Source organism: Aspergillus homomorphus (assembly GCF_003184865.1).
Source record: "Aspergillus homomorphus CBS 101889 unplaced genomic scaffold BO97scaffold_66, whole genome shotgun sequence".
Lineage (NCBI taxonomy): Eukaryota > Fungi > Ascomycota > Eurotiomycetes > Eurotiales > Aspergillaceae > Aspergillus > Aspergillus homomorphus.
Window position 1 is genome coordinate 1 of NW_020291952.1, and position 11,541 is coordinate 11,541.

Below are 11,541 nucleotides of genomic sequence, written 5' to 3' on the forward strand. Positions count from 1 at the left end.
ATTAAATTCCACCGCAGCTGTACGAACTGAGCGAGATTGACCGGTTTTTATAGCCTCAATGGCGAGGAGGATTTGGCCCTCTTGATACACCCGCTCTTTTGATGATTTCGGCATTTTTGGTGGGAAAATTGATGGTTGAATTGCTTCGTTTCTCGGAGGTGGGAGGATTCAGGGGGGTGGCTCGCTCGCTTGCGTGGCTCGCTCGGTTGACGATTACGTTAACTAAGAGAGGGGGGGGGGAAACCAGCGGCCTCTAACTTACCGTAGTCGCGTTCTCTCCCTCCGTCTCCCCCGTCCCGCTTCCACCCACATCTCTCCCAGAATGCCAGAAAACCATCCCGGGTTTGGCGGTCGGATGACATAAGCGCAACAGGGCCGACGGTCCGGAAAAACTCGCGACAGGAACTTCGCCTTGACAAGCTTCAGTATCCCAGTCCGCATTGCCAGCCATTGACTGTCGATACCCTCCAAACCGGTCGCTCGGAATCCGGCTTCGATCCTTCTTCTTTCACTAATTCTGTTTGATTGCCGCTCCGGAGGCCCAGGGTCTTCTTATCACACACAAAATGGCTTCTCAGGGTGTCAACGTGAGTCTCCGCCAGGGCCCGTTCTGATACATACTCCAATCCCATAACAATTCAGCCCAACCCAGCCCACCATCCCCCAGAGTGACCCTCAATTGTTAACCATACCTCTTCGCCTTGTAGGTTCTGCGCTACTCGGCTCTTATTACCGGTCTCGTCTACGGTTTTTACCACCAGTCCTCCCTCACCTCCGCCGCCAAGCACGCAGAGGCCGAGCGTGAATATGCCCGCCAGGAGCGCCTGATCGAGCAGGCCAAGGCTGAATGGAAGAAGAAGACGGCGCCCAAGGACTCTAAGACGAACAACGGAGGTATGTGTCTTCCTGAGCTCCACGACGCTTGCTGCACAATCCGATTCGGCCGCCCTTGGCCCTCCCTTGAACTGGCCAACATGACCCCCTCCCCGGTCGGGCGCTAATTAGTGACTGTGTGCAGTGATCACGGACCCCGAGGACAGCCGGTTTGACCTTGAGGCTTTCCTGAAGCTGAAGGCTGGCGAGAACTAAACATGTTTGGAAGTATACAGCGAGAAGATGATTTGCTTTTATCTCCCAATCGATCATAACCTGACAAGGTATCGAGGCGAGATTTCGGGATGATCCCGGTTATGTATTATTGTTTGTTGGTCTAATTTCCCAGAGTCGTGTCATTGCGAGCGAAAGGAATGATTTTCTTTTTTCCACTATAGACATCATCCCCGCATCTGTACATACCCTGGGCTGTCGTGCATGTGTACACTACAGTTGGGCCAGAAGAGCAAGAGATTCAGTTGTATGCTTCGGTTTCATTGCTGATCCTTCCGTACTGTGTGTGTACCCCTGCATAGCTTCATGCCCTTGCGCGTGGTGCCGCTCTGGGGCCGTTCAAGGGCCGTTAAGTGTACTTCATAGAACGGTTGCTAGAAGACCATTGTTCCGCATGTTTGTCTATCTCATTTCATCCGTTGGTTCTCATTAGAGGTATTATCTTTATGGTTTTCGTTCGTAAGGAATCGCTCCCTGGATGACTTGCATCGTTCAACCCTGGCGACTGCCGATCAAAGCCATTATCTCACTCAGTTCATTGTACGACCGAGCATCTTTCTCGGAGTCATCGACAATAGCTTTGGGGTGTAATAGTCCGGTTTGCTCGTCTCGAGTCCATCCATGGGCCGTGAGCTTCCCTATGGTGGCCGGATCTCCTCGCGCTGTGGATTCGGGGTCGAGGCCGAGGTAGCTTGCAGCTGTTGCAGGTCTGATCGCCTCATAAGTTCTGCTCAGCTCTCTTAACGTCTTTTCCTGGAAGTATGCTTCAAGAGTGTTAGTGGTGATGTTTCGGGGTCTTTCAGCGGCGTTAGAAGAGAGTTGCTTCTTACTGTCATAGCTTTGTACAATCGGCTTCAGGATTTCCGACCACCGCAACTCCCTCAGTGTCTTATAGACCAGCTCATGCTTGTGCTGCCAATTTGCTCGCAGCAAGGCCAGGCAATTCTGTAGGGAGCTGTCTGTCTGCAACAGGTCTTGCGGCATTCGCTTAGTCAAAGCGCGGGCTTCGTAACTAAAAAGTGACGATGTATAAGCATCTGAATAAGAGAACAGGGCAAGATGAGCATGAGGATACCCACATTTGATCTGTCAGAAGATGAGACAAGAAATATGCCGCATAGTATTGGCTCAGAAGCTCTGCTTGCCTGTCATCCTGGAAGGAGAGAAGATATGCTTCTTCCTCATATGGAGATAGTGTTCCATAGAGCTTTGACGGAGTATCAGCCGATGAAATGACTGCAGCAAGCTGCTCTTGCGAGAGTGATGGTGCACTCATGCCGAACAAGGAGCAAAGTCTCTGAGACACTACGTTGCTGGCGGCAGATCAAAGCCGGTGGTGTAGAACTGAAAGGTTTAGAGCTCTGCGGGATCGAGACAATAGCGATGATGATGCGGTGCGGGGACAATCGGAGGTTTCCCCAAAGCCGCAACGGGCGGCTTGCGACTTACGTACCTGGCCGCGCCAAGACCCCAGAAGAGACCACCTTGCGAAGCTCTCGATTCCATCTCCCCGGTCTCTCTCCCTCCCAAACTTCGCTCTCATCGACCGCCTGGGCAGGACGAGAGTCACTCGTTTATCATTTCTCCCAATTGGAAATTTGAATCTTGCTTCCTGGCCATTATGGCCGAATCATCCCTCAATGTCTTACTGAAGGGTAACACCGGCAGGAACACTCGCGGCCTTCTGCGGATTATCATTCTGGGAACTATTGCCGCCGCCGCTGTCTCCAGTCGATTGTTCAGTGTTATTCGTACGTATATCTGCAATGACGATGAAGGATACATATACATGACTGGTTCGCTGACCATATTCACCTTAGGTTTCGAGAGTATCATCCACGAATGTACGTGTTTCATTTATTCAACACCGACCCGTTCATCCATCACCAAATGTCCACGTTGAGCTTGCTCCGCGGTTCGCGATTGCTTATCATATTCAATCTCACCACCCTCGAATTGGCACTGATTTGGTCTTGTCTTACAGTCGATCCTTGGTTCAATTTCCGAGCAACGAAATACTTGGTTCAACATGGCTTCTACAGCTTCTGGGATTGGTTTGACGATAGTAAGTTGCCTCTTCACCAGTCTTGGCCGCTTTTAATAGGCAATGCAATATCATGTCGGGATTTTTGGGGGAGCAATGTTTTTGATTCTAACCGCTTCAAACTTTTTAGGAACATGGCACCCTCTGGGACGTGTCACGGGTGGTACGCTATACCCCGGACTGATGGTGACCAGCGGCGTGATCTACCACATTCTGCGATTCCTGACCATTCCCGTTGATATCCGTAACATCTGTGTCTTGCTCGCTCCCGGTTTCTCCGGTTTGACTGCTCTGGCGATGTACTTTCTTACTTGTGAGATGTCCACCTCGCCATCTGCGGGTCTGCTTGCGGCTGCTTTCATGGGCATTGTCCCTGGCTATATCTCTCGTTCAGTTGCTGGCAGCTATGATAACGAGGCCATCGCCATCTTCTTGCTCGTCTTTACCTTCTTTCTGTGGATCAAGGCTGTCAAAAACGGCTCTATCATGTGGGGCGCATTGACTGCCCTGTTCTACGGTTACATGGTTTCGGCCTGGGGTGGTTATGTTTTCATCACCAACTTGATTCCTCTGCACGTCTTCGTTCTTCTGTGCATGGGAAGATACAGCTCTCGTATCTATATCAGTTACACGACCTGGTATGCTCTGGGTACTTTGGCAAGCATGCAGATTCCATTCGTTGGCTTCTTGCCGATCCGGAACAGTGACCACATGTCTGCCTTGGGTATCTTTGGCCTGCTCCAACTTGTGGCTTTTGCCGACTTTGTCCGAGGCTTCATCCCCGGCAAGCATTTCCAAAGACTCCTGACTACCATGATCATCGTCGTCTTCGGTGTCGCACTTGTAGGACTTGTTGTCCTGACTGTATCTGGAGTGATTGCTCCCTGGAGTGGTCGCTTCTACTCGCTGTGGGACACTGGCTACGCCAAGATTCATATTCCCATTATCGCATCGGTCTCTGAGCACCAGCCTACCGCCTGGCCAGCATTCTTTTTCGATTTGAACTTCCTGATCTGGCTTTTCCCGGCCGGTGTCTACATGTGCTTCCGCGATCTCAAGGACGAGCACGTCTTCGTCATCATCTACTCCGTTCTCGCCAGTTACTTCGCTGGTGTCATGGTTCGTCTGATGCTGACGTTGACCCCTATTGTTTGTGTCGCTGCCGCCCTGGCTCTTTCCACTATCCTTGATACCTACGTTCTCGCCACGCCAGGCCCTAACCCCAAGGCGAAGGTTGTCGAGGACGCCTCTTCGGAGCCCCTCCGCTCTGCGAGAAAGCCCGATGTTGGAGTCACATCCTACCTCTCCAAGATGGTCGTGACCTCGTCCGTGGTTGTTTATCTTCTGCTGTTCGTTGCGCACTGCACGTGGGTCACTTCCAACGCCTACTCCTCTCCGTCCGTGGTTCTGGCCAGCCGGATGCCGGATGGAAGCCAGCACATCATCGATGACTACCGTGAGGCATACTACTGGCTCCGTCAGAACACTCCCCACAACGCCAAGGTTATGTCCTGGTGGGATTACGGCTACCAAATCGGTGGTATGGCGGATCGCCCCACTCTCGTTGACAACAACACCTGGAACAACACCCACATTGCCACGGTTGGAAAGGCGATGAGCTCCCGGGAGGAAGTCAGCTACCCCATCCTCCGTCAGCACGATGTTGACTACGTCCTGGTAGTCTTTGGTGGATTACTTGGCTACTCTGGTGACGACATCAACAAGTTCCTGTGGATGGTCCGTATCGCCGAAGGTATTTGGCCCGATGAGGTCAAGGAGCGTGATTTCTTCACTGCCCGGGGTGAATACCGTGTCGATGATCAGGCCACCCCGACCATGCGCAACAGCTTGATGTAAGCCTTCCCCTTCTTGTGCGTGTGGTAGAGAGCAAATACTGATGATGAGACAGGTACAAAATGTCCTACTACAACTACCACACTATGTTCCAAGGCGGTCAAGCCGTGGACCGTGTCCGTGGTGCGAAGCTTCCGGCGGAGGGACCCCAGCTCTCTACCCTCGAGGAGGCCTTTACCAGTGAGAACTGGATCATCCGTATCTACAAGGTCAAGGATCTGGACAACCTGAACCGAGACCACGGCAACGCAGTCGCATTTGACCGCGGCCACAAGCGCAAGCGTGCGACCAAGAAGAAGGGACCTCGTGTTCTGAGAACCGAGTAAGGGGATGATCGCTTGCTGTTCGTGTAGCTGATAGACTACCCGGGATGATGAAAGTGATCCCTTGTTGATTTCTATATGTTCCATCATAAACCTGTACTACAAACACTTGGTGGGCGGGGAGGCAAGATATTGCCGATTTAGATGTATGTCTTCACCTCGGTGTAAAGTGTAGAGAAAGCCAGTTTGTAAAAACGGAGGATATACAGATACCATGTCAGTATTTGGTGATAAACACATAGGTCTATCTCATAGAATAGAGGATAAACAGGGAGGGGGAATATGAGTACAGATGATCACTAAATGAAAGCGCAACAATTTGGCAAGATACTTCTGCTGCCAACCGCATCGCTGGAGGGGTTGTCGGCTTGTCGCTAGACCCGCAGGTTCTCGAACAGTTTTGGCTATAAATCCACAGCAGGCCTTGCTCCAAGGCTCGGACTATCCGCGTATTCAACATCCAATAGCGCAGAGGACATGCACCATTGTTGTATCAATAGAGCCCAGTATATTTGACAGCACACCAGTCACTGACGAGCCTATACAAGCCATGCGAACCTTCCAAGCGGCAACCAACCCAGGATGATGACAGCCCGGCACACAAAACAAACCGACCAGAAACTCCACAAATTCAAGTCTGTTATGGTTCCATAACACTCACCAGCGCTCCAGCATCTGGCCGGGTTCAAAGTATCGCATCACAGACCAAGATCAGAGGTGTCGTTTGGCGTTCGTCTATTGCTTCTGCTGGGGCTTGGCGGGAGCATCGGGGACCTTGACGTCGGAGAACTCATCCTGGCCGACCGCGCGGATAGTGTAGGCATCTGTGGCGAGTGTGAAGTTGGCAATCAGCTTTTGCACTGGGATTGGTGGAGGGATGGATAAATGAGGGAATTGCATGTAACATACAGACACCGATGGTGAATCCGACGAGGCACAGACCGGTCACGGCGTTCTTGAGGAGGTAGGGCCGGCGCGCACGCAGAAGGGCGGCTCCGGCGCGGTAGTCCTTGCCGTAATAGGACGAGTTGAAGCTATATGCAGAGACGGGTCAGCGTTGGCCTCTCGAAGCGCTGTAGAAGAGCGGACGGGTCGAGTCCGCGGAAGAGAGTGGCATGATTGCCGGGTTGCTTCGACTGTCGCATTGGAAGAGGAGAAGACGTACATTCCAGAGGCCATTTTGGCGAGCTGTTTCAGTCCCGGATAATCACTGCAGCGATTGAGGTTTCTGGTATATGAGAGGAAGAGGGACGAAAGTCGAGGGGAGAAAGAAGGTCAACTTGGATCGCTCTTCCAGAAATTCGGGGAAGATGCCGCCGGGCTTGGCGCTCCTCGCCGGCCGAGACAGTCAACCCACGAGGCTGGCATGCAGAAGGTGCTACTGCAGGTATATATGGGTGTATGTCACATATCTGGACTCTTTCCTGGCTGATATTGGGGTTTTCAAGACTTTGAATTGGTCAACATATACAAGTAGCTCTTATGTCATGTTGGGGTTTTCTCTGCGCTTTCTTCAGACATCTGATTGCGACTATATATACCACTAGTATATGAAGTAGTCTCGTCTATCGAGTCGTCCCCCATCGCTGGACCAAGCTACGAGAGGGCGCGTAAAGCACAACTCCCTCATAGTTCTCAGTATAGCACTTTCCCCCAGAAGATTTACTATGGTCTCCTGCACAAAGAGTCACCAAATGGCATTGGTGGACGTGGCTGGCCAGCTGCCATCAGCGGGAGGAACAGCACGTGACCTTCGGCAGCGTGACTTTGCTTGCCTTTGTCTGAGTCTCGGCTTCTTCATACAATCAATCAGCTCAGTTCCGCGTCAACGTGCTTTTCCCTCCCTCCATCGACATCTGCTTCGAACTTTGGTATCGCCAGCAATTCTTTCCCCGCCTGGATCGATATCTTTTCTTCCATGGTTTCCCTCGACGAAACTCCTGCGATATCCTTCACGCCTTGTATGTGTCTTGGGGACAAATAGTCGTCGCGGCCGTGTTATAAGCTCCGTGCCTTGGCACCTAACTCCCCTGCGTAGACAGCCTCCACCCGTGATAATCAGCCATTGAGTATCACACCAAGCCGCCTCACTCGCCCAGCTCCTGCCAGGTCGAACTTACCGGCCGTTCAACAGAGCCCGTAATGGCTCAGTCGGCAGACCACCTCGTCGATCAGATCGCCCAGCTCAATGCTGCCCGCAATCTCGTCCTGGGCGACGCTGCCTTCTACCCTCAGATCGTGAACGGTGTCCTGCCTATAATCGGCGCGCGTGCGCGACTAGAACTGCGAAGATGGGGAGCCGAGTTCCTGGCCGAAACATTTGCTAGTCCCGCGCTGGCTTCGGCACAGAAGGAGCAGCTGGCCGCCAGTGTGCTACAGGCGCAGCGCGAAGTATTGGAATTGCCGGAAGGAGATCCATTGGTCCTGAAACATATAGTGCAGAGTGCTGCCAGTCTGTATCCGTTGGTGTTTAGGCATATGTAGGTGACCGGCGTCTGTCTTCTCTTTTTTTTCCTACTGCCTGGGAACAACCCTCTCCCCAAAAGCTTTCGTAGACGCTCGCATGGAGCAGACGTGTCACCTAAAGTGTCTCTTGTTGGATGCGACTACTAACACCTCAATGTTGCAGTATTAATCACCCGCAAGATGGAGCGATGTGGGAGAATATGACAGCAATCAAACAAGCTATCTTGCGACGATGGGACTCATCCCCTGCCCAGATCAAGATCTGTTGCATCAAATTTGTTCAGCGCGTTGTTCAGGTCCAAACCAATGGACCGATCGCGGACCCTAGAGTATGTATTCAGAGTCCTGTCACGGGCTTGTCGTCCGATATGGAGCTAATTGTGTCTATCTTTTTTTCTAGCGACCTGACCAGAACGAAACTTCTCTTGCCATTGTGCCTCGCAACCATCCCGTTTTATCACTCCCTAGCTTGGAGGCAGAAGCCTCCGGGCTTCTGGATAGGCTCCTGTCTGCCCTACAAGAAGAGTCAAGGTACTTGATCCTGCTTGAAGTCCGGGTGGCTGTGGGAACCCTGCTAACCGCTCTGTAGCGACCCCCTCCTTGTGAACGCCACGTTAAACTGCCTGGCAGTCCTGGTCCGCAGTCGACAGTCGATCGGAAATAAAATCATCAATGCTATCCTGAATTTCTTCCCTGCAAGACAAGTGCGCCCACCTATAACTCCAGCTGTCCGGATTGGTGTGAAATCGATGGAACGAACCGTCAGAGCCGTTCTGGATCACATAATGAAAAGGTGAGACGAGGACGCAACAGGCACATTGTTCCATGGGCTGATGATCGTCTAGGAACGCCAGCCATCCGTTGATTCGTAAGATGGAACAGCGAAGGAACGCACGTCTGGATATTGTCGACGAGGCAACAAGAAAACGCGCACCCCCTGCCGAACCAACGGACGGACTTGACAAAACAAAACGGACGAAACTTGACGCAGAAACGCCACCATTGATCAAGATCCCGCCACTCCCCCCGGGACCAACCAGTTTTGCGCAGCTCTTCACCCTGACGGAAGATGCTGGGCTTTCAGGTTTCGATGTCAAGCAACTACCTCCTGATCTGCTTGTCAATATGGTCGTCCCCCTTCTCGCTCGTGTAGACCAGTCAGCGTTGACTCAATCTATAGATGTAGGTTTGGACACCTAGTGTACGCAGCTGAGAGCTAACCCAATGATAGGCTATTCGCATGCGATATGAGACAATTCAGAAGCGACAGGCGGCACAACCTCCGGCGGCGGCGGCAGCGGCGGATGACGACGACGATTACGAGCCCGAGTATCAGCCGATGGACGTTACAGAGCCGACACGCGAGCAGGCGGATGCCGTGGCAACTGAAGTGGCAGAGATTCAGCCGGACCTTGTGTCATTGGGGCCTTTTGTCTTACCTCAGCCTCCTCCTCTGTCCGAAGACGAGGCCGCAGAAGTTGGCCGCAGTGCCGTGGGGAGAGTATTTGGTATGCTGGCGTCGAGTGCGGTCGCCTCCAATCCTGCGAAGGGCAAGAGTCAGCAGCAGCCGGGCTTTGCGCGATTAGCCGGGAGCACCTTCGATCGAGATGCCTGGGTTACTTTGCTCACCAGACTCGCAACGCGAGCTCCAGCAGGTCTGGAAACGGGAACAGGGAAATTCGGGCAGGACGCATCGAGTAGGGGCCAGGCAACAATTTCGAATACAATTCGGGAGACTCTATATCGGTACATCCTCGAGGACTTTCGCGGCCGGGTGAACGTGGGCATCATGTGGTTGAACGAAGAGTGGTACAATGACCGGATACAGATGGAGTTCACTGCGTCGCGGCGGAGACCAGAGGATGAGGAGGCGACCGTGCCACTGTTCTATGATCACTGGGTTCTGAGGCTTCTTGATGGGTTCTTGCCCTACATTGATTCTCGGGACACCAAGATCTTCATCCGGTTCCTGAGCGAGATTCCAGAAGTGACGATTCCTATCACGCAGCGGGTAGCTAGTCTCGCAAAGGACCCCGAGCGTGTCAATCTATGCGTCCAATCACTATTGTAGGTTTACTGCCAGGAAAAGCAATTCCCGAGCTGACCGTCCACAGGTATTTGATTATGTTTCGACCACCAGCCCGAGAAATATGTCTCAATGCTCTGGAGCATGTTTATGAAACCTGTACGTCTTGTGCTCGTCGCTACCCTCCTGTCTTCTATGCTAATGATTCTCAATTTAGATGAGGAATCACGTCCTGCCGCTGGCAAGGTCTTGGCCAGGTGGCGTCCCAAGGAAGCACAACCGCAGGCTGAACAACAAACGACACTGGCAACTCGGGGTGCGACGACAGGAAACAGTGCGGCTCCTGTTGCTTGAGTCACTTGGTGGAGTCTGTACTGTACAAACTATGATCGTCCCATTTTTTCAAGGAAGCGTTACCTGGAAATTCCCCATACGAGTTATTATCTCATTTTACAATAGACAATCTGTTTGCAGTAATGTAATGTACAAATTCTTAAGAGCGTCAGTAGTCGGGGTCAATTGTCGGCCGCGGAATGGTCATCGAGACTTTTTGCAGGACGGAGACATTATCGTTGCGTATAAGACTAGAGAGCCAGGCGACTTTCAACAAGTTGTCTCGATGGTGTAGTTGGTTATCACGTGGGTCTCATACGCAGTATGACATGGAAGCTTCAACTTCCTTGATATCCCAAGGCCGGGAGTTCGAACCTCCCTCGGGACATTTCTTTTTGCATTTCGCCTGTCTTCACCTGGAGTGATCGATGTTCTTTTTACCAGTGCATATTCGAATAATCGGTGAACAGAGTACTTGTGAGAATAATGGAGTAGTGTTGTGTTCTGTGATGCTACAAAGGTTATGGCAACAATTGTGAGTTGTGCTTGATACCTACCATAGCACCAACCCAGCTTGTATATATCCGTGCATCCGGGCTAGTGGACTAACCACTGCTGCAATGACTTTCATCGTTTGCTACATCCGCTCGGCCCTATCACCAAATTCGCGGTTATATCGAGTACAATGAGACAATTCTTTCTGGTTCTCTCCTCCTTGTTTCCCTTTCCTCTTCCATGCGCCTCAAACCCGCCCCAAGATCGTGGCTCCAAGTTGTCAAACCGCAACAGTATACACTCACGACGTGAATACTAGACCCCCCTCCCTCAACATATGAGTGACTCACAACAACCACAGCGAGTGCCCAATCCATCACTAACAGCCATAAATCAACCCGCAATACGTCTCCTGAGAGTCCAGCCCAGCCTATCACCCCGCCCCGATCCCCCCAACCCTATACAAACCAGAAGAACAACCCACACCACCAGAACACAGAACGCACCGAGCGAGCTCGTCCCTATTCCAACCAAGTCAGCACTAACTCCACCCACATGCCCAAAGCCAGAGAGAGAGAGAGTACTTCTCCGGACATGGCCCAAACAATATCATCACCCCATACCGGCGCAGTAAGCTTACCCTCCCTCCTCTCGATCGCCTACTATTCTACCTAGCGAGCCACGCGCCATCCAACATATACAGTACAGTAGTCTCTCCGGTGTCCTAGCATCCAATAACCCCCCTCACAGATTAGACTAGGTAGTTAGTGTATGTACTCTAGCTAGGCTAGTAATCTACAGTAACCGAAGCTAAGCTTTATCCCTTTTGGATTCGAATTGGCAACCCGGATTCAGTAGTGCGTGAGATTATAGATTAGGGTAGGGAGGGGGGG

At 52.0% G+C, this 11,541-nt stretch overlaps 6 protein-coding genes and 1 non-coding gene across 7 annotated transcripts; 5 read left to right on the plus strand and 2 right to left on the minus strand.

The window, feature by feature from the left end:
• Nucleotides 1-305: 305 nt before the first annotated feature.
• BO97DRAFT_409000 (ATP synthase subunit e) lies at nucleotides 306-1,449 on the plus strand. Its single transcript, XM_025695976.1, has 3 exons — nucleotides 306-587; nucleotides 708-894; nucleotides 1,019-1,449. Exons 1-3 carry the CDS (start codon nucleotides 567-569, stop codon nucleotides 1,087-1,089), a joined length of 279 nt encoding a protein of 92 aa, XP_025546580.1. The 5' UTR covers nucleotides 306-566; the 3' UTR covers nucleotides 1,090-1,449.
• Nucleotides 1,191-2,496, minus strand: BO97DRAFT_378478 (CSN8/PSMD8/EIF3K family protein). Its single transcript, XM_025693114.1, has 3 exons — nucleotides 2,187-2,496; nucleotides 1,938-2,119; nucleotides 1,191-1,871 (listed from the first exon to the last, which is right to left on the minus strand). The coding sequence occupies exons 1-3, from the start codon at nucleotides 2,381-2,383 to the stop codon at nucleotides 1,600-1,602; spliced, it is 651 nt and encodes a 216-aa protein (XP_025546581.1). The 5' UTR covers nucleotides 2,384-2,496; the 3' UTR covers nucleotides 1,191-1,599.
• Nucleotides 2,497-2,599: 103 nt separating this feature from the next.
• BO97DRAFT_251335 (dolichyl-diphosphooligosaccharide--protein glycosyltransferase subunit STT3) lies at nucleotides 2,600-5,468 on the plus strand. Its single transcript, XM_025690848.1, has 5 exons — nucleotides 2,600-2,858; nucleotides 2,928-2,951; nucleotides 3,092-3,172; nucleotides 3,282-5,004; nucleotides 5,061-5,468. The coding sequence occupies exons 1-5, from the start codon at nucleotides 2,729-2,731 to the stop codon at nucleotides 5,329-5,331; spliced, it is 2,229 nt and encodes a 742-aa protein (XP_025546582.1). The 5' UTR covers nucleotides 2,600-2,728; the 3' UTR covers nucleotides 5,332-5,468.
• Nucleotides 5,469-6,063: 595 nt separating this feature from the next.
• Nucleotides 6,064-6,507, minus strand: BO97DRAFT_429291 (uncharacterized protein; the record flags this gene model as incomplete). The annotated part of the gene is made up of 3 exons (XM_025697354.1): nucleotides 6,064-6,152; nucleotides 6,238-6,362; nucleotides 6,494-6,507. 3 exons carry the CDS (start codon nucleotides 6,505-6,507, stop codon nucleotides 6,064-6,066), a joined length of 228 nt encoding a protein of 75 aa, XP_025546583.1.
• On the plus strand, nucleotides 6,395-6,945 carry BO97DRAFT_251325 (uncharacterized protein). The gene has a single exon (XM_025690847.1). The coding sequence runs from the start codon at nucleotides 6,564-6,566 to the stop codon at nucleotides 6,873-6,875; it is 312 nt and encodes a 103-aa protein (XP_025546584.1). The 5' UTR covers nucleotides 6,395-6,563; the 3' UTR covers nucleotides 6,876-6,945.
• Nucleotides 6,946-7,151: 206 nt separating this feature from the next.
• On the plus strand, nucleotides 7,152-10,174 carry BO97DRAFT_473654 (RNA-processing protein PTA1; the record flags this gene model as incomplete). The annotated part of the gene is made up of 8 exons (XM_025700257.1): nucleotides 7,152-7,808; nucleotides 7,958-8,123; nucleotides 8,195-8,325; nucleotides 8,384-8,587; nucleotides 8,640-8,976; nucleotides 9,026-9,861; nucleotides 9,909-9,979; nucleotides 10,038-10,174. Exons 1-8 carry the CDS (start codon nucleotides 7,471-7,473, stop codon nucleotides 10,172-10,174), a joined length of 2,220 nt encoding a protein of 739 aa, XP_025546585.1. The 5' UTR covers nucleotides 7,152-7,470.
• A 259-nt stretch (nucleotides 10,175-10,433) lies between these two features.
• BO97DRAFT_t266 lies at nucleotides 10,434-10,541 on the plus strand. The gene has a single exon. It is a non-coding gene; the product is annotated as a tRNA-Met (tRNA).
• Nucleotides 10,542-11,541: the final 1,000 nt, after the last annotated feature.